General features: G+C 50.0%; 9 protein-coding genes; 3 read left to right on the top strand and 6 right to left on the bottom strand.

The window, feature by feature from the left end:
• Nucleotides 1-533: 533 nt before the first annotated feature.
• Nucleotides 534-1,156, top strand: FFUJ_00461 (uncharacterized protein; the record flags this gene model as incomplete). XM_023573268.1 has 2 exons in its annotated part: nucleotides 534-695; nucleotides 752-1,156. The coding sequence occupies 2 exons, from the start codon at nucleotides 534-536 to the stop codon at nucleotides 1,154-1,156; spliced, it is 567 nt and encodes a 188-aa protein (XP_023425015.1).
• Nucleotides 1,157-1,240: 84 nt separating this feature from the next.
• On the top strand, nucleotides 1,241-1,552 carry FFUJ_00462 (uncharacterized protein; the record flags this gene model as incomplete). The annotated part of the gene is made up of 1 exon (XM_023573267.1): nucleotides 1,241-1,552. The coding sequence occupies one exon, from the start codon at nucleotides 1,241-1,243 to the stop codon at nucleotides 1,550-1,552; it is 312 nt and encodes a 103-aa protein (XP_023425014.1).
• A 468-nt stretch (nucleotides 1,553-2,020) lies between these two features.
• Nucleotides 2,021-3,856, bottom strand: FFUJ_00463 (related to C6 zink-finger protein PRO1A; the record flags this gene model as incomplete). The annotated part of the gene is made up of 1 exon (XM_023573266.1): nucleotides 2,021-3,856. One exon carries the CDS (start codon nucleotides 3,854-3,856, stop codon nucleotides 2,021-2,023), a length of 1,836 nt encoding a protein of 611 aa, XP_023425013.1.
• Nucleotides 3,857-4,616: 760 nt separating this feature from the next.
• On the bottom strand, nucleotides 4,617-5,709 carry FFUJ_00464 (uncharacterized protein; the record flags this gene model as incomplete). XM_023573265.1 has 2 exons in its annotated part: nucleotides 4,617-5,283; nucleotides 5,345-5,709. 2 exons carry the CDS (start codon nucleotides 5,707-5,709, stop codon nucleotides 4,617-4,619), a joined length of 1,032 nt encoding a protein of 343 aa, XP_023425012.1.
• Nucleotides 5,710-7,036: 1,327 nt separating this feature from the next.
• FFUJ_00465 (uncharacterized protein) lies at nucleotides 7,037-7,500 on the bottom strand (the record flags this gene model as incomplete). XM_023573264.1 has 2 exons in its annotated part: nucleotides 7,037-7,307; nucleotides 7,370-7,500. The coding sequence occupies 2 exons, from the start codon at nucleotides 7,498-7,500 to the stop codon at nucleotides 7,037-7,039; spliced, it is 402 nt and encodes a 133-aa protein (XP_023425011.1).
• Nucleotides 7,501-8,306: 806 nt separating this feature from the next.
• Nucleotides 8,307-9,207, bottom strand: FFUJ_00466 (uncharacterized protein; the record flags this gene model as incomplete). XM_023573263.1 has 3 exons in its annotated part: nucleotides 8,307-8,807; nucleotides 8,862-8,890; nucleotides 8,946-9,207. 3 exons carry the CDS (start codon nucleotides 9,205-9,207, stop codon nucleotides 8,307-8,309), a joined length of 792 nt encoding a protein of 263 aa, XP_023425010.1.
• A 2,779-nt stretch (nucleotides 9,208-11,986) lies between these two features.
• On the bottom strand, nucleotides 11,987-12,994 carry FFUJ_00467 (uncharacterized protein; the record flags this gene model as incomplete). XM_023573261.1 has 3 exons in its annotated part: nucleotides 11,987-12,453; nucleotides 12,506-12,755; nucleotides 12,821-12,994. The coding sequence occupies 3 exons, from the start codon at nucleotides 12,992-12,994 to the stop codon at nucleotides 11,987-11,989; spliced, it is 891 nt and encodes a 296-aa protein (XP_023425009.1).
• Nucleotides 12,995-13,577: 583 nt separating this feature from the next.
• Nucleotides 13,578-15,025, bottom strand: FFUJ_00468 (related to low affininty zinc transporter; the record flags this gene model as incomplete). XM_023573260.1 has 3 exons in its annotated part: nucleotides 13,578-14,737; nucleotides 14,787-14,948; nucleotides 14,998-15,025. 3 exons carry the CDS (start codon nucleotides 15,023-15,025, stop codon nucleotides 13,578-13,580), a joined length of 1,350 nt encoding a protein of 449 aa, XP_023425008.1.
• A 1,246-nt stretch (nucleotides 15,026-16,271) lies between these two features.
• FFUJ_00469 (related to beta-glucosidase) lies at nucleotides 16,272-18,903 on the top strand (the record flags this gene model as incomplete). XM_023573259.1 has 3 exons in its annotated part: nucleotides 16,272-16,325; nucleotides 16,394-17,486; nucleotides 17,540-18,903. 3 exons carry the CDS (start codon nucleotides 16,272-16,274, stop codon nucleotides 18,901-18,903), a joined length of 2,511 nt encoding a protein of 836 aa, XP_023425007.1.
• Nucleotides 18,904-19,424: the final 521 nt, after the last annotated feature.

The following is a 19,424-nucleotide window of genomic DNA, read 5'->3' as shown; positions in this document are numbered from 1 at the left end:
CTGTATCATGTTGTTGAACTGGCAGGGTTGAGATGATCGTCTGTGGGAGAGCGTGAAGCGCGATGGCGGCTGGTAGTAGGCGGTTGCTGTAATTGGAAACGAGGCTAGACAAGGTCCTACCCATGAACTGAGTGTGTTATTCTTGTATCTTGGAGAGGTTTGTTGACTTTGGATTTGTGTATAAAGACACGGAGTATCGGGCTGGTTGAGATATCCTTTTCTCTCCATCAAACAACTTAGACAGCAAACACTACAATCTCTCTCTTTTCCTTTTGTCTCTTTTCCTTAGTTTCCTTTGTCCTCTCTTGGGTTTTTCTTCTTACTCACGACCAGACGAATCTCATAACGAATTCCCTTTCTTTTACAAGTCCATCTCTCGCCTCTTCTTTGGGCGGGCCGTTCACTTAGACAAAATAACTTCCTCACCCCCCTCCATCCCTTTCTACGCCAAAAACTTTCCTTTGCGCACAGCTGGCTCGTCGCGCCCTCGTCTCTCTCTAGACACAGAATCAGTTGGAAACCTCAAGCTCAAGATGCAGCCTGCTCTCGGAGCCCTCGGGCACACATGGACTGCCATGCGAGCCATGGAGTTCATCTCTCTGATCACGATCATTGGACTGACTGCCAACTTCATTGGTGAGATGGTCAACGCTGATTATGCGGCGCCTTCTGCCTTGATTGGAACACTGGTTGTTGTAAGTGGACTGGTATATGTGCTGTGAGCGAAGGGCGACAGACTAACATGATACAGGCCTGCATCTCGACCCTTTACACTGCCATTTCTTACATCCTCTACTGGGATGGCATGCTTCCTCTCCTCCTCTCGACTGGTGCCGATATCATGCTTCTCGTTGCTTGCATCGTGGTCGCATGCACTGTCGGCAAGCCCGTCAGCTACCTCTCGTGCCCCAAGTTTCCCTCGGACGGCAACACGGCCAACTTTGTCAACTCCCTCTTCCACAACGTATACCACTCCCGTGGCAACACTTTCGCATGGGTCGACCCTGATAAGGCTTCGTGCTACCAGATCAAGTCCATCTGGGGCCTCAGCATTGCCCTCTGCGTGCTGTTTGCCTTCTCCGCCATCACCTCCGGATGCCTCTGGAAGCGAACAAAGGGTGCCTCTCGCCCTGCTCCCAAGGATATCGAGGGTTGAGGGTGCGGCCGTGAGGGGCAGGTCAACGCCCTGGGCATCAGCCTAGGACCGCATGTGATGGCCCAGGAGCGAAGTCTGGGGACCATGGCCATGGCGAAGCGGTTCGACAGCGACTCTTCTGATGCTGAGAGCGCACGCCAGCCGTGGTGTCCCCCGCCCCCCACGGCGCCTGTCCGAGTAAAGAGAAAGGAAGTACCACAGCCTCTGCAACATCTTCCCCCTTTGCCTCCAGTACCGGTATCACCGGGACGTATGAACGACAGTGGACCAAAGAGTCCTCTTGAGAGGGTCTGGTCGAAGCGCAAGACTCTGCTAGAGCGAGTAGAGGGTTGGTGGGATCTTGATCTGCTCGAGAAGAGACAAACACTCTTCGGCGGTAAAAGAGTTCAGGGGTAATCGTGCTTTTGGAATATAATAGATTGGACGCCTTACTTTGTTTGTCGGTTTACGGAAATGAGTGTTTGGGAACACCTGGGTAATGTCTACTGGCTAGATCGGCTTCATCATCAGAAAATGAATAAAAATGGGATTTGGGTTGACATGGATTGTTCAACCATAAACCGCTGTACCAACGTACCTTGTGATCTATCGCCCCTGGCCAGAATAACTGCTGCTGAGAGAACACGAAACAGATAAACAAAAAATGTTTGAATATAAGACGGAGTATAAAAGCAAGGTGCCGCTTCAAATGGAGTTATCTGGAATTGTAGTAAAAAGGGATGACATTTGAGAACAAGACACGAAATGCCAATTCATATATTCTTCCTGAAATGACGGAAATTCAGCAACTCCCTTTCACAGTAGAGAGTGAGGTAAAGCAATATTCATATCCTGAACCAATCAACGAACTCACTCCCAAGGGTATCAAATCAGCAAAACTCCGTGTCCCAGAATCTGAAGGCACTTGGCCACATCCCAACTCTCATCAATCTGATCTCGCCTCGACCAAACCTTCTCCATAACTTCAAGCGCCTCTCTGATTGTGCCGAACACACTGACCGGGCCCAGACGCTCCACCATTGCGCGGTATCTATCTTCGTCTTCAGGAGGCGAAAGGCAACCTGCAATACAAAAGGGCCACACCAGAGTTCGGAGGCAGACATTGGGTGGAAGGGTCGTCAGGAGTTCTGTCATGCGGGAAACGGAGGCTTGTATCTCTGGGCAAGACGGTTGCCAGCCGGATATAACGACGTGGAGGTATGTGAGAGCTGCTTGGAGCCAGATCATGTTGTTGACCGCAAGGCCAGGGGCTTGTTTAGTATCAACACCGTAGCCGTAATTTTGAGTAGGGTTTGCCACAACGCTTATTACGGGATCAAAGAAGGGGCCCGATGCTTGGATCTGCGCTTCAATGACACTGAGTCCCCCCTTGAGGGCGTCTTCCATGATTTTGCCTCGCTGAACCAATTCGTTTATTGATAACGAGTTTTTCTTCTTCTGCTCCTTCTTCCAAGCATCCAGCGCCGCAATGTCACCAATGATCTGCACGACCCAGTTGTTAAGACCGACATAATCTTCCATGAAGAGTGAGCCCGAGATCCGAACTTCTTGTGGGGTGGTGTAAGTTTTGCAACTGGGCATAATGTTATCTTGGTACTTCTGAAGGCGTGGTGCCTGCTCGAGTGTGATGCTGGATATGACATCGATGTAGAGGACATTAGCTGTAAAGAAGCGAAGGGCAGCTTGATTAGTGCTAAAGGGTCTTCGGATACCCATCTCTGGCGGTGGCCAACGGTAGCTGTAGAGAGCCTCCAATGTCTCGCCCCATTTCTCTGATTGCGGAAGGATCTGTTGAAACATGGTGATAGCGGCATCGAGGTGCATCTTCCAGTGGTCCTTGTTACTCGTTGAAACTTCAAAGATGAGCATTTGTAGGATAGCTTGTAGAACAAGGAGGCGATCTCGGACGCCGGCGCAGGATACCTTATGGTTGACAGCGGTCATCTCACGCTGTAGTTCCCTCAAACCCATCTCAAGTTGAGACTGTAATTGATGAACCATTCGGTTTGTGCACTCCTGATGCTCGACTGCGCCATTGGCCATGACGATGCTGAAGAAGTACGAAGTAAGGGACACAGCTGTATGCCAGACGGACTTGTTGCTTTGGAGCACGTCGAGGACCCAGCCACGACCGCCTGCCAAGATGGGAGGGCGGTAGAAGGGGAAGAGATAAGGGAAGACGTAGTCGAGGTAAATCATGATGAAATGAATCTCGGTACTGGCGCCAGTTGAGCTACTGGAATCTTCGGCCGGGACAACGAAGTGACTGTGCCATGGCATATCAGGGGGGGAGGCGCCGCTGGTGTTGCTAGAAGCAGGTGTCGATCCAAACTCATGACCCGAAGCAGGATCCGTGTCGGATGCAGCGGACATTGCAGCGTCATGAGGCTGCCGTTGGCTTTGGTCCTCGTTCTGTAGTGTGACGTTGCGAGTACCGGCTTCAAGCATCTCCATATACTTGCGATCGCGACGCTGGCTGGCCTGCTTCTTGACCTGAGCCTTGATCTTCTCAGCCATGGCCTTCTGCTTTGGTCCACCATCCATCCATTCTGGCTTTTCTTCATCGAAGAAACAACTGATCTCGAGAGCGCCACACGAATCACAGACAGGACGCTTCTCATCACATTTCTTGCGGCGGAGACGACAGGTCCAGCAGCCTGCGTTGGAGCGCACCTTTGACGACATGAGATGGCGAAACATGATGGCTACCTAGTGAGCCTCTGTAGTAAAGACTTGATGGAAGAGCAATAAGTCCAGTATAAGTGAGTCGTGGTGGTGCTAGAGATGAAGATGGAGATGGAGATGGGAGTGTGATTAATAAAGCTGTTGCATTTGATCAAAGTTGCGAGTTTGGTCGAGACTCGAACTGGGGGCTGCTCAATTGGGTTAGTAGGACAACCCCATGTTGAGGACCGACAGGTTAACGCCAATCGAAATTGGGGGGACATCCACTTCCTTGCCAAGATAATTTGTCAGCCAATTCATCTTTGATTGATAACAACTAGGTACCTGCCAACTGACAGACAAGAAACAAGAGACGTAAATGTCCCGTTTAGTCTTAGATTGGGATGATGTCGTCAAAAAGACACCTGCTTCCCAGATCAAGCCAAGCAAGCCTCTTGTAAAGGCCTCGGGGAGCAAGAAAATATCAGACTTTGATATAGGTAGGGTGTCAAAATAAACTCAGCAAATGTATCCTAAACTCATGCTACCTACTCCGTAGTTTACCTAAGTCTTTTTGTCATTCATTTAGGATCAAGGCCCCAATAAGGCTGCTGGCTTACACACAACATGCACTGCGGTCATATAAAAGAATCAACAAGAACCTCTTATTATGTACTAAGAAGCAATGTAAAATAAAGCGTAAAAGAATGGAACCTCTCTACCAACTTGCAACCAAGCAATTCGTAAACCTCCTCCAGCATATTGTTGCCCATGCTTTGATCCCTTCCCACGCTTCCTAAACATTACCAAAAACGATAGGCCGCTGGAAAAGACGCTGATAAACATTTGGTTTGTTGGCTTTGGCCACCGGTTCTCGCCAGAACAATACAGTACCAAAGAAATGACCGCTGAAGATACAAATGATGATGTAACCATTGAAGGAAACAGCCATTAGTATGAGGACATAGGTCACGACAACCTGAAGCGTGCGCAGTGAAGCCTCGATAATATGTTCCACGAAGCTGGGACAAAAAGGGGGAAGGCGGTTGGCGGCATCTTGACCATTGCCGGGGCCATTAGCGGGAGCAGGTTGAGCAGGTTGAGCAGGTTGAGCAGGTTGAGCAGGTTGAGCAGCATCAGCAGGTTGACCACCAGCAGATTGAGCATCAGCAGATTGAGCATCAGCAGGTTGAGCATCAGCAGGTTGAGCGGCAGCGGGTTGAGCGGCAGCGGGTTGAAGGGGGGCAAGTTCAATTCCAGTAATGGGATCAAAGAATGCTCGAGGATTGCCGACGTTTCTGGCGAATAGGTGACGCTCCCATTCTCTAGAGGCACGACGTGCGAATTGAAGAAATAAGGCCAGACCAAAGGCGGCGAGGCAGGTGGTGGCAAACAAGGCCCCGGAATCTATATCACGCCTCGGAAATAAAGCAGACACCAATAGTGTTCCAGTTCCAAAGCATCTGGAGGAGGTGTTGTCAGCTGCGATGCTCGAGATGATGAGAAAGGGATGAAAGAACTTACAGGGTTTGTAAGGCAAGACCTAGACTCCCCAGAGCTGAAGTTGGCGGGGGCAGCTGCAGAAGTCGGAGGCATTGTAGCGGTGGGTAGATTGTGACTTGTGATTGGAGGCATGTTGCAAAGCTATAGCAAAGCGATGTCTTTGTTGATCGTTTGATGGAAGTTGATTGTTGAAGCAAGTGGATGATGATGATGATGATGATGGAGAAGAAAAGCAAGACTGCAAGACTGCAAGAAAAGAAGATATAGATAGATCCTGCGACGAACGTGGAAAGTCCAAATGAGTTTGTTAGCGAAGGAGCAAAAACAAGGAAGGTAGCTGCAGCAGTATTCGACCTTCCCTCAACCACTACGATGGGACAGGCCATCACCTTCCATACGCCACGGGCGACGAGATTACCCAAGGCACCTACCTTAAGTTGCTAGAACTATGGCAGGGACAAGGATGTGCTCGGGGACCAAGAAAATATCGGACCTTGATACAGGCTATTAAAATAAACAAACTCAGCAAAAGGTATCCTAAAGTTATGCTTAGTTATCCAAGTCTTTTTATCGTTTAGGATCGAGGTCATTAATTGTTGAGTACAACGGACGAAAAGGGCGTGAGCGCAGACTTGGAAAGTGGCACAGTAAGTGAGAACCTGAGTCTGAGTGGCAGGTAGGTACAACTTTACTGAAGTTGGTGTTAGCCATTTTTGGTGGATGAGGAGAGACAAGTGAATGCCAGGCAGTCTTCGTTGCACGATTGGATATTTACACGATTAACTTGACATCTGCAAGAAGAGACACAAATAATTATCGAGATGATGTGAGGTATATGCAGTATTGACTGTCCATGCTCCTATTGTGAAGGGTGGGCAGGGATAAATATCATACGTCCTCAACACCACATGATTACGTATCTACCGGCTCACAAGATCATCTTAGAATTTCGTGTAATAACATCAACCGATAACTACCTACCTAATCATCAGTGGCCACGGTAAGGTAGGTATACCATGTGGTAAAGGATGGCGTCATTTGACACTGCAGCTTGACACTCCAGTGCCGGCCGATTCAACTCCCATCGCCCCGCCCCTGAGGCAGCAACACTCTTCCACCAGATTCTGCATAATCCTCGTAACCCCGGGAGACGGACTGACCGCAAACAATAGAAGAGTATCCGACTGCTGTGCATGACAGGTTTGTGGATTATTAATTTGTGGTTGCACAGTGCCCTACCCTGAGCTTCCCACCAAACGAGCCCACCAGTGAAATAAATAGTGACTGCTGGCTCGATGCATTTGTTCTTGGATGTCTGGGAGGGGGAGTGCACAGGAATGGATTTGTCTAGTAAAACACGCCTATTTTGGGCTTGCTACACTGGGGTGTCCACAGGAGAAGGATATACAACACTGCTCAATTTTAGACTTCGAGCGCACTGAGCTGTGATTCAGGAGTATCAGTCAGGTCAAACAGATTCTAGGGAATGTAGAAATATAGAAATGAAGTCATTCACGTCAGAGATGGTCAAGTTTGGGTATAGTCGATGTATTGTGCGAGTCTCGAAGAGACAGCCATGTTAAAACCACTTCATCTGCTGTAGTACTGGCACCCGTTCAAAACCATAGGCATCGCTCCAAACCCTCAAAGACCCTTCCTCGTCGTGACTTTCGTAAAGCTCATGAATTCGTTGGTCGTCTGGGAAAGATGGATTTAGATAAGGTTGGGGCTGGGGTTGCCAGTCGCGTCGTCGTCCTTAGAAGCACCGCCATCCCAGATACCACCCCCATCCGGGGTGGCGACGTCCTTACCAACACTGGCGTGAGCAGCATTGTAAGCCTGCTGACTCTGGTGGAGCTCACGGGCCTCCTCAGGGGTCACCCCGAAGTTGGTTGTGCGAGGGAGCATGTGAGCTCCGTACACACTGCGACGAGCAGCGACCATAACATCCATAGAACGTTCAATCCGATGCTCAGTCCCCTCGCTGCTCAAATATAGGTTAGTTATGTCGTGAATGTATGACGAGAGAATTGGAGATAAACTTACACCCGCTGGACTCTAGCGAGACGCTCCTCATGTTTGGCAGCGGCTTTCGCGTCTTTCGCGAATCGGCGGCGGAGCTTGATCTTCGCCATGAACTTGCGAACTTTGAATTTGATCTTCGCCATAGTACCCATGATGTAGTGAAGGTTGGAGATGGAAGATATGCTAAGGGCAAATGTGAGATGCTGGAAGGGGAGACAAAGGAACGTGAAGTGAAGTGGCCCGAAGGGAAACAACACAAAGAGAAGGGTGACATACCTTAGGAAAGAGAAAGTATCGATGTAATAGGAAGCAGACTTGAGTATGAAAGCGAGTGGGAGGTGTCTTTGACTGATTTGTGTGCGTGTTGTGGTGGTCGTGACTGGGCGAGCGATGTTGACCTGAAGAAGAGAAAAGAAGTCTGCGGGGGAGAAAGGTTGGGTTTTTATAGCCAAAAGATCTAGCAAGTGATTGCAAGTTCAGCGGGCTCTTTCGAGCTTCAGGGCCATCAGTTTCTGGTGCAGCAGTTTCGTAGTTCTATTTCTGATATCAAAGGGGAGAGTATGGGAAGCTCAACTACGCACTCACTGATCCTGGGCCCAACTTTGCGATGCACGTTTCGAAAAAAATGGACAAGTCGCATCACTATGATGCCAAACTTCGCATCGAGTTTCAGGTCTATATCTTTTATATCAGAGTTGCGAATATCAAAAAACCATGTTGCAGTTCCATGAAGCTATTTTTCCCTTTTTGGGTATTCTAGCGCACGTCCTGCTAGGTGGCTCCCTACCGGCCCGCACCAACAGTGGGACTCTCGAGGGTGCGAGGCCGGGTACCTGACTAGGCCCCTTAGGGACGGGAGACTCGCATGCCATGGTGGGTAGGGGTGGGCACAGGAATGCCACCAAGTGCCGTCTTGGCCTTGCGAGGTCGTGATCCCCGATGATCCTCGATTACGGGATTAGTTCTTCAGGACCGGCTCTCCTTCAGCACACTCCGTCTCATCACGAACGTAACGATCGACTGCAGCCGCTGCATCTTCCTCACCGTCGAGAACATCCAACCAATGCCCCTTCACACCCTCTTTCTCCAACACCAAGGCCATGACTCTCGCTGTTGACGCCCGAGTGGTCATGCCTCTGGCCTGCTTCGTCTGTCCCAAGAGCACTCCCCCTTCGTCCTTGTCGGTGAGACCGCCAGGGCGGACCGATACAGCGGTCAAGCCGTCTCTCTTTCTGGCTTCAGTAACAAGAGCTTCATCAGCGGCGGTCTTGGGCTCATAGTAAGGACCCAGGAAGGTTGAGTTGACCTTCTTCCAGCCTTCCCAGTCTTCGGCAGTCCACCAGGGAGCTTGCTCGCGTCGAGCGCCCAAGTAGGAGACCTGGACATGATGACTGACTGACTTGTTGGCGACCGAGGCCTTGACGAAGAAGATTGCAGCATCACGATCGATGCGGATGATCTAGAAACACATCAGTTACACACAGCAAGTCACGATCCATAAGAGAGCTTCTACCGTGTCTTGATCAGTTCCCCTTCCAGGGCCTATCCACTGATCAGCGTACACTTCTCGCAGCTACCGGACGGAGATCCAACCCACCAGCGCTGAATACGACAGAGTCCGGCTTCACTTCGTCAAGAATAGCCGCGGCCTTCTCCTGACTATCAACTTTGATGAGATCATGGACCAGGATCTTGTGGTCTCCCGGTAAGCCCTCCGAGATCTTCTTCAGGTCATCGATCTGGTCAGGGTTACGGATCAGACTCGTCACAGTCCAGGACTTCTTCAGCAGGATGACTGTGAGAAGCCTGCTAATCTTTCCATTGCCTCCGAGCACAAGAACGTGACGGTTGGAAGCCATTGCGTTTGTTGCGAGTATCACGATTGGGTTTGGAAGTTGGAAGTTTGTGTAAAACACGCAAGGGACAACACGACATGCATGTATCTATCAGCTAAGGTAAGTTCAGGACCCTGGCTCTTCTCCCCCTTTACTGACCAACCACGACACAGACTACGGACTTCGGACTTGTCCATGACGTGAGCAGCTCCACTATTTGTCTTAACGGGACATCACTTACAAGGAAGGTACAACCGTCGAACTACACACGAGAAAATACAACATCACGAGATATGAGCATGGAGGAGCCAATGGCTTCAACTAGCAGCTGAGAACTATAACAAACACCGTTTTCGTCGATCATTGCTCATTGCCAGCTTCTGGCTCTCCTTGGTCGGGCACAAGAGCTGTCCCAGACGGACTTGACTCCCTGTGATGATGGCGGTGATGACTATGTCCATGGCAATGTCTATGCCTATGTCGATGTCGATGTCGATGACTATATTCGTGGCCGTCAGGACGGGGTTTTGCACGAGCCCCATTGGGAAGCACGACATATCCCTCCGATTTCGATTTCGACCGCCTTCGCGTTGGCGGTACTGGGTGGCTAAAGCAACACCCCATGACGATTGATGGAGACTCTGGCTGAGAGAGACTTTGGTATCTGTTTAGTCAGTTTGAAAGCAAGTATAGTGTCGATAAGGAATATGGGCTTGGAAAGAACCAGGTTTTGAGCCCCTTGGCCAAGGACTTTATACTCTCTTCTGCGGCAGTACACATACACAGCCAACAACTGTTCAAATACAAACACCGGATCGCTATCCTCTTAAATGGAAGCATATTCTTTGACTCAGTGTTGCGTAACCGCCAAAATTGAATGTTGGCGATCGAACATTCAGTACGCTGTCATGAAAAGCGGTACTATTAGACCAAAACTATGTAACACCATCGCCTGGCGTTCGTCCTAAGTTGAAATTCCCCTCAGGGGCCTCGAAACCTGAATGCACTGAAGACCCAGACCTCTCACTGTGCACAGTGGGCCTTCGAGTATTTTGGACTTTGAACACTACCACCCGAAATCAAGACAACCAACGTTAAAGTCTACATAAACAGGATGACATTAGTCCTCACAGGCTTTGAACCACCCACACGATCTATTTAGGAACGAAGAGCTATGTATGAAGACATGGCCTTGATCTTGAACCTTGTGTTGACTCCCACAATACTGACATTGAAAATCTTGCTAACCACATCCATCCCAGAAATCAAAAACTCCTACCCAAACAAGCAAACACCCGTCGATACGACATCCAAGATCTATCTCCGAGCCTAAATAAACCCAAAAGCCCTTCTCCCGAACCGTATGCGTCGAATCCTCATCCAAAGAAATCAAAACTCCTCCCATACAGAACGCTGATCCCATCTCAAGTTTTGCCCTCCAAGGGACTAATCACTGAGGTCGCTCTCAGCACATCTGAATCATAACTATGCGGTAGTAGGTCTGGTACCGGTGGTCGAGGACTCGAAGTGGCGTCACCACGAGCTTCAGTCACGACCCGGGTTCGGGTGACGTGTGCTACTCTGGGCTGTGTATCGCTCAGAGGCGTTAGGACATCAGGAGGAACGAGTCTCGGCGGCTTCCTCGCTTTCGCGGCTGGACTGAAATTCTAAGAAACGCTCGGAATGGGGTTTTGGACTACCCCAGACAGCGTGGATGGAGTCTATACTAGACTTGAGGTCGTCAATATTTCGTGTAAGTCAAACAAGCTCTGGCATAGGTATAGTTTCGACCGCTGACTAGTTTAACTTACGCTTCTCTGTTTCACATCCATCGGAGGCGATCTACCGAGTGAGCTTTGAGGAGTCAGCAGCAAGAATCAACTAGGGCCAGTCTCCGCGACTTACTCTACGTAGAGAGCTTGGAGATCAAGAAGATCACGGGCGTAGTTCGGCAATCCATCATCCTCGGGTCGGCGTTAATCCTCTTCGATCATTCGTGGAGAAAAGGGTGGTTGAAGAGATGAGGTCTCCTCCTTATGGTCAGAGTCGACTTGAACCGTGGTACTGTCGGTGCTATTGCCAGAATACGTCGAACTGGTGTCTTGAGGTTCACTAGAATCAGAGTTCGTGGAGCTCGTATCTGACCCCCTGTCACAGGCTGAAGAGACATCCGAATCCCAGCTCGTGTTTGAACTTCTACTGCCGCCGTTCTTCTGGCTTCGAAGCGAAGAAATTGAACGAGCCATGTTGGTAATGCAATGCTGGCGACAAGGCTCGTGAATCCGACAGCGGTCTATGAGTCTGATTTTTCCATTAATATCGTCTTCAGGATTCTGGTAGTTGTCCACAAGAGTGATGAGATGAGGAACAAGCGTTGGCGCAGTGCTGAAACCGAGGTTTTATAGCCATTCCACGACTCATCAGAGGGCCTGGAGTCATTCCTGGTTTCTTTCAAAAATCGTTTCTGCAATATGACTTATGAGGCACTGACATGTTTGCAAGTCAGGTCTTTATTTCTTCCGCTATCCGATGCAGTGTGACCACGACTTTACCATAAGAATCTACAACTTCAAAGAAAACGCCGTTTATTCCTTTTCCACGACCCTGTACCAAAAGAGAGTCTACAATGCGGGAGAAATTCACCGCTAGGACAAGGGGAAAAGTGAAGATGGTTGGCACACCGATCCATTGAATTTCTTCGACTAACAAAGCTACAGTTTTCATCCTTTCACTTACCAACAACGCCAAAGAATAACATACGCACCTTTCATCCAAGCCCGACAGAAAGAACCCAACTTCCCGATCACTGCTTCAGACTCCGAAGAGCGTAGAGCTCCTGAGGCTTGCCCTGCGAATCACAGCTCGAAAACTTCCACCACTTCCCGTACCAAGAACCCGCGATATTTGTCAGGCCCCAAGAGATAGGCGCAGGCATTGGGGGCCAATTAGCCCACATACCCTCCTCGGCGGTTCGATCCAAGTTCAGGAGGAAGAAAGGTACAACATCGAGCACGCCAGCCTTTGTGACTGTCTTCTTGCCCCATGCCTTAAAGGTCAGGCCAGCGGCGGCGCCTTCAGGGGTGTCTTCCTTGGGAGCCTTAGGGTGATTCGAAAGAGCGGCGATGGTGGAGATTTCGCTGTGGAAGTGATGCTCAAAGGGCTCCTTGAAGGCATCCAGGAGCTTGATGACTTGAGCGCCATCGAGATCGTTGGGTGAGGCGAGGTTAGAGAGGTATGTGTTGAACTCGGCGAGGGGCGCAAGGAACGACTCTGCGGTCTCGGTCTTAGTGACAAAGTACTAATTGAAGATTAGGGTTCTTACCATGCTCATGATGGGTCTCGTCCCATACTGGCTCATCGCCGAGAAGCTCTTGAACCTTGGGGAAGAGGTTGTCCTCCTCATCATCGTGGTGCGATTTGACGAACTTGAACCAAGTCTGAGAATATCCAATGAAATCGGCCTTGTCGGCCTCCTTCACATGAGGAGCTTGGAGGTAGATGGAATTGAAGCCACGAATGATGGCATTGTGCAAAAGCGCCATGTGAGTTGCGCCTGTGGTGAAGAGATCGGTCTACCAGATTGAACAAGTCAGTATTGTCAGTTACACCCCAGAGCACCCGAGTTCAATTGACTAACCTTCTTAGTTTCATACTGTGGTGTTGTCACCAGCTTCATAGGTCCATCAGCCCATGGCTGGCTACCAGTCGGTGAGGCGGACATATTAAGATACGGCGAATGAGCGAGAAACACAGCAAGTCCAGCAAAAAAAGCCTGAGCTACAATAAAGAGGAGGATGCGTTGGCCAGGCATGATGAAGAACACAAGAAGAGGGGAGGGGGAGGGGAGATAAATGCGACAGAAGAGGCACAACGAGGGACACGTTTGTCCAACTTGGGAGTGAGACAGCCACTCAAGATTCAGCTTCTGGGCTCACTTCTTGATGGTTCGATAGCTCGTCATGTCATGGGAGCTCATGCGGGTGTGGGTGGGAGCTGATTAAAAGGAGATACATAATTGGGTGAAACGCGAAAGATCCTGGAGCAAAGGGGACCCAAAGGGGTAGCAGACGGACCATTTCGAAGGCCGGACCCCGGAAGTTCGGACTTTTGATGTGGGGCCGTCCGGGGTTGTTCATGATGCAAGTCCTCGGAAAGAAGATATCATGGCGTCTCAGTGGATTGTGAGTGTCTACATAGTACCTACACATGCAGTGTAGTATCACTCAGAGAGTACAAGAGTAGACAAACGAAATACGACTAACATTATCAATAAATGTATCGCTTCGCGTTACATTCAAAACTCCGTTGCCCACCCTGAAAGACGCCATTGACAAGATGCCACCAATTTTACGTTCTATGTACATCAGTTCTTTTAAATAGTCCCGTAGCCCCCCCTAGGCAAATGCTCCAACGGCAGCCATCAAGAGTGCACCGGCACAAACAGCCATATAGGCCTGCAACCTCCTCTTGCCCTTCAAAATCTTGTAACTCTTCTCTGTCAAAAAGTCCTCCGCCAACAGTTGCACAAGGCCAGCATACAGGAGCAGTCCCGATGACACGGCGTTCATGAAGCCAACCACGAGCAGACCTCCTGCGCTCTTGGGGTCGTACATACGATGCACAATAAGACCAATTGCTTGGCCGATTGGTGTTGTGGTACCATAGGCGAGAACCATGAGCCATGGACGGAGAGATTTGCGGGGGAACTGAATCGCGGCGATGCGGCTGCCAAGGGCGAGGCCTTCGAAGGTTTGGTGGAAGCTGATAGCGACAAGGAAAACTACGAAGGCGGGGCCGGTCGCGACAGAGATGGCCATACCGATGAAGACGCTGTGGAAGAGAATTCCGGCCTCGAGCAAAAGACATTGTAGTAGCTTTCTTTGTTGCTCTTCGGGGTTATGTGGTCCAGGAGACATTGGCGTCATAGGTGTCATAGGCTCCTCCTCGGCCCCAGCTCCCTCGGGCTTGAGCGACGCATAAGGCCCATGTCGATGTCTCGTGCTGCTTGACCCAGCCGGTTCAAGCTCTTCCATATCCAAGTCAAGATCCGAGTCGTCATCGTTGAAATCATCGTTAAGCTTCTTGCCCTCCTGTCCCACCAGAGGTGAAGATCCTGGGAGTGGTGACACGCCAGCAACTAGCCCCTGACTCTCCATGTTCTCAAGGTGAATATCCGGTGGTCGCGGTCCGTGTCTCCTTTCGGACAGTCCAGCTGCGTCCATCATGGGCAGCTCACTCTCGTGTTCATCGTCAGAGTCAAAATACCCATGGTTGTGGGAGTGGGAGTGACCAGCTCCTCGGGCCGTGAGGTACGATTCGATGCCGACGACAATGATAGCAGAAATCATAGCCACGAAACCTGGGAACGGCGTATATCCTTTGCTAAAGAAATCGGGGAGGCAGGGGTCGGTCATGGACTCGAAAGCGGTCGGGAGGAGGTGGACAAAGGCCGTTGCCAGAAGGACACCGGTTCCAATGTGCTGGCAATAGAATATCACGGTTTTTTGGCCTCGGCCGCGCATCGTTCGTCGCGAGAAAAGAGGGAATGCGCATGCTGGGAAGATATCAGTACCGTGTCAAAGCTCCCAATTGAACAAACCTACCCAACGTGCTGAGGGTCAAGATCAGTATCAATGCAAATACATGCGCCGAAGTATCATAAGAGCCCTTTGTTCTCGAACCGCATTCTGGTTTGTCGCCATCATCTTTGCGACGCTTCAACTCGGCGAGAATCAAGTCTGTTGGGATTGAAGCCCACGACTCTCCTAAAATTGTCAGTAAAGGGGCTCAACTAAAAATCATAATGTGCAATACCTCGGGGCACCTCTAAGTGGGCGCTCATTTTTTGACCTAACTACCTGGTTTCCCTATAATTGCTGCTTTGTCGACAATGGCATCGCGGGAGAGGACACGATTACATGGAGGTCAATGTGTGTTGTGTCTTTGGCGTGTGCTATTTTTGTTTGCGTCACTGTTCTAGTTAGTTAGGTAAGTTGAGTTGGAGTAGACGCAGACTCACATGTTTTGAGTTTGTTTGACCTGTTCTTTTCTTGGAGGCGCATAATCCTCGGCTGAAGGTTTCAAGGGGCATATTTGTTTGTTTTACCAAGGGATGAAGCGAGGGTTGTGAATAAGAAACGTCAATGGCCTCCTTTGTTTCCTCTTCAGGTACGAGGAACTTGTTGGTATCTTTATATACCGGACAATTTGGGTCTCTTGTTGCTTCATGGTGATGCGAGGTACATCTAATGGCGCTATTCCTTTAGTGGTGCTCCAACTCTGCAGCTGTCAATGGCGATCGTTCAGGGGGGGTCCAACAGGACACAGGGCAGACTGAGGCCTTGCAACACGGCCACAGATTGAAATACTTGACCAAACTCCATTACGGCAATTTTCCGACGTTTATACGAGATTCTAACAGACTCTAAGATGTTTGTTTGAATATATAAAAACATGACATGCAAGTGTACTTCTATTCTTATCAATTGCAAGTGACCCTACCGGAACTTAGGAGCGAGGAGCCGACGTTCTCCACTGAACGGGACACTTCTATTTAGCCGATGGGTGACACTCACTGGCCTCACCTTGTATCGTACTTCTGTGCACAAGACACAACTTTAGAGTGCAACCCGAAGTCACTCCAAGCTTAGACAATAGGCAACGGCTAATCAAAGGGCTCTAGAACTCTATTTACGAGAAAAAGGCATGCTTAACTAGACCATCTCGAGACTTTCAAGGCTATTCACTGGGAAAGATCCGTCTGAACATCGGAATAGCCTCGGATCGGTACCACTAGCATCGATAGACTCACCACTAAATCAAGGAACCACCTTGTCCGCGACCCAATGGCACAACACCGCGTCCTACGCAGATGCACGTAAAGCGGGTACTCAATGGCCACATGAGTGCCATTCTTCGGTTGAATAACGGATCACTCGGGTCAAGTTCATGCGAGTTCACTATCCTGGGGAAGTCGTCATGGCTTTGAGGGGTTGGCTGTTGTGCTACTAAAGAGCTGCCTTCTCCTCGTTTCACAAGATGTGACTCCCCTTCACTCCTCTTCAGTCAATTGACTTCTTCCTATCAGCATGGCCTCTGTTGATATCCAGTCCATCCTCTCTTCCCTCACTCTTGAGGAGAAGGTACGTTTCACTTACATATATCCTATCATTCATGTCCTCATTCAACTAACTGATCACTTCACTCGCAGATCTCACTCCTCGCTGGAAAGGACCTTTGGGAGACAGTCCCCATTTCCTCCAAGGGCGTTCCTCATGTCAAGGTCTCAGATGGTCCCAATGGCGCTCGAGGAGCTGCCTTTGCTGGTGGTACATCAGCTGCTTGCTTCCCTGCCGCTTGTTTGATGGCATCAACCTTTGATGTCAACCTTGCCAAGAGGATCGGCACCGCCCTCGCCGAGGAAACCCACTCCAAGGGTGCCCGGTGTCTTCTTGCGCCTACCATGTGCCTTCATCGTCATCCCCTGGGCGGTCGCAACTTTGAGTCGTTCTCAGAGGATCCTTTCCTGACCGGCAAGATGGCCGCTAGAGTCGTGGAGGGTCTTCAAGACAAGGGTGTTTCAGCTACCATCAAGCACTTTGCTGCTAACGAGCAGGAGACTGAGCGCTTGACTGTCGATGAAACCATTAGCGAGAGAACGTTGCGAGAACTTTACCTCCGACCATTTGAGATCACAATTAAGGAGGCCAACCCCTGGGCTGTGATGACTTCTTACAACCAGGTCAACGGACACCATGCTGACTCGAACGAGTTCCTGCTCAAGAAAGTCCTCCGAGGCGACTGGGGATGGGATGGTCTCGTTATGAGCGACTGGGGTGGTGTCAACTCTACCGCCGAGTCTCTCGAAGCTGGTCTGGATCTCGAAATGCCTGGTCCTACCCGTTGGAGGAAGACCGAGGATGTCATCGCGGCTATCAAGGCTGGCAAGACTTCCGAGGAGACCATCAACGAGCGTGCAAAGCGTGTGCTCAAGTTCCTCGAGCGTCTCAACTGCTTCAAGGACCCCAGCATCCCTGACGAGAGGGCTATCAACAACCCCAAGCACCAAGCTCTTATCCGAGAAGCTGGTTCCAAGGGTATCGTACTACTAAAGAACCAAGACAATGTCCTTCCTTTGTCGAAGGACAAGGTCAAGGGCAAGAAGATTGCCCTGCTAGGCCATGCCAAGATTGGTCTCGCCCATGGTGGCGGCAGTGCGTCTGTCAACGCCCACTACAAGGTCACCCCCTGGGATGCTCTTCACGAAGCTCTCGGTGACAGTGCAGAGTTCTCTTATGCTAAGGGTAGGCATACTCAGAAGCATCGTTTTAGGGAACGATGACTAACAGTACAACAGGAGCTCACACATTCCGCATGCTTCCCCCTATCGCCGAGAACGTTGTTGACCTGGACGGCAACCCCGGTTTCACTTTCAAGATCTTCGAGCCTGGCAACCCGGAGCCTATTGAAGTCCGACCTGCTCATCCCGACTCTGAAGTGTCCGTTCTGAGCGGCTTTGGTTTCAGCAACAAGGATGTCACCCTCGAGGGTACCTTCACAGCCCAGGAGACCGCCAAGTACTACTTTACCGCTTCGGGTCTAGGACCCAGCAAGCTTATCATCGACGGTAAGGTCGTCTTCGAGCAGAAGGAGAACTCCAAGGATGCGATGGGTTTCCTGTTCGGCGGCGATAACCCTCCTGAGTTCAAGGTCTCCTTGGAGGCGGGACGCAAGTATAAGCTCGCCATGCACACCTCACCCCCTGCTGCTAAGGACGGAGAGGATCTTGATCTTGGCATTTTGGAAGGACGATGTGGTCTGCGAGTAGGATACATGTCCGAGGCGGAGCATGACCGTGACCTCCTCTCGGAAGCTGTCGATGTTGCCAAGGACGCCGACTATGCCATTATCTTCACTGGTCATGAGCCATTCTGGGAGACTGAAGGCCAGGACCAAGTTAGCTTTAACCTGCCCAAGGATGGTAGTCAGGACCGCCTGATCGCCAAGGTTGCTGAGGCCAATCCCAACACCATTGTCGTCAACTCGACTGGTGTCGCCATTGCTATGCCCTGGTTGGAAAAGATCCAGGGTCTTGTCCAGACGTGGTTCCCTGGCCAGGAGGCTGGTAACTCTATCGCAGATGTGCTGACAGGTGCCCAAACCCCTGAAGGCCACCTTACCTGCACATTCCCTAAGAAGCTCGAGGACTGCCCTGCATATGGCAACTTTCCTGGAAAGCACGTTGACGGCAGGCTGAGGGTGACATACGGTGAAGGTGTCTTCATCGGCTACCGCTACTTCGATTGTCTTTCTGCCGACAAGGTCAACTTCCCCTTCGGTTTCGGTCTCTCGTACACCACATTCGACTACTCCGATCTGGAGGTCAAGGAGTCTAGCGGTGAATACACTGTCAGCGTCAAGGTTTCCAACACGGGCAAGGTCGTCGGCGCCATCGCTGTGCAAGTCTATGTGGGAGCCGCTGAGACTGCTAAGGGCGATCCTCTGAAGCAATTGGCTGCCTTCGAGAAGGTTACGCTGAAACCTGGTGAGAGCACAAAGGTCGAGATACCTGTTCGTACTCGTGACTTTGCTTTCTTTGATGAGTCGGCAAAGAAGTGGGTGGTTAAGGGTGGTGATTACAAGTTTATGATTGGAAGATCTGCTGGTGATATCGCTCTGGAGTCAAAGATTGCTGTCGAGGAGAAATCATTCGACCCATGATCGCAGATATTTAAAAGCATGTATAGCGTTAATAAATTGGATTCATTTAATCATAAATCAGTCGATGAATGCTGCCTGGCTAGGCCATTCACCACAAAAGTAGCATTGGTGTGAAGTTTGTTGTAAGTGAGCTACCCTAAATGACAAATTTGTTGACAAATTTACACAACTGGATACTAACATTTCAAAAGTCAAAGGCCCATTTCTTTATATGTGCATGTCTTCCTCTGTAAACCTCTATCATCTATCATCTATCATCCTTTCATGTAATAAGACTTATGGATGGTGTCATGGATACATACCTAATAGTTATCCCCTTAATCAAAGACAGTGCTTCTACAAAGTCCAATACGGCAGAATTGCCCATTTCACAAGCATACTACAATAGCAAGTCTATAGTTTCTATTCCTTTATGGACACCACGGTCCTGTCTTGAGAATTACTTTTGAGGTTGGAGAGCATTTGTAATCCGTGATGTTGCCGTACAACCTTAATCCGGGGTAAAAATTCCGGGTCGGCAC

This window comes from Fusarium fujikuroi, chromosome FFUJ_chr01 (genome assembly GCF_900079805.1).
Source record: "Fusarium fujikuroi IMI 58289 draft genome, chromosome FFUJ_chr01".
Taxonomy (NCBI): domain Eukaryota; kingdom Fungi; phylum Ascomycota; class Sordariomycetes; order Hypocreales; family Nectriaceae; genus Fusarium; species Fusarium fujikuroi.
This window is presented reverse-complemented; position numbering and strand designations above follow the sequence as displayed.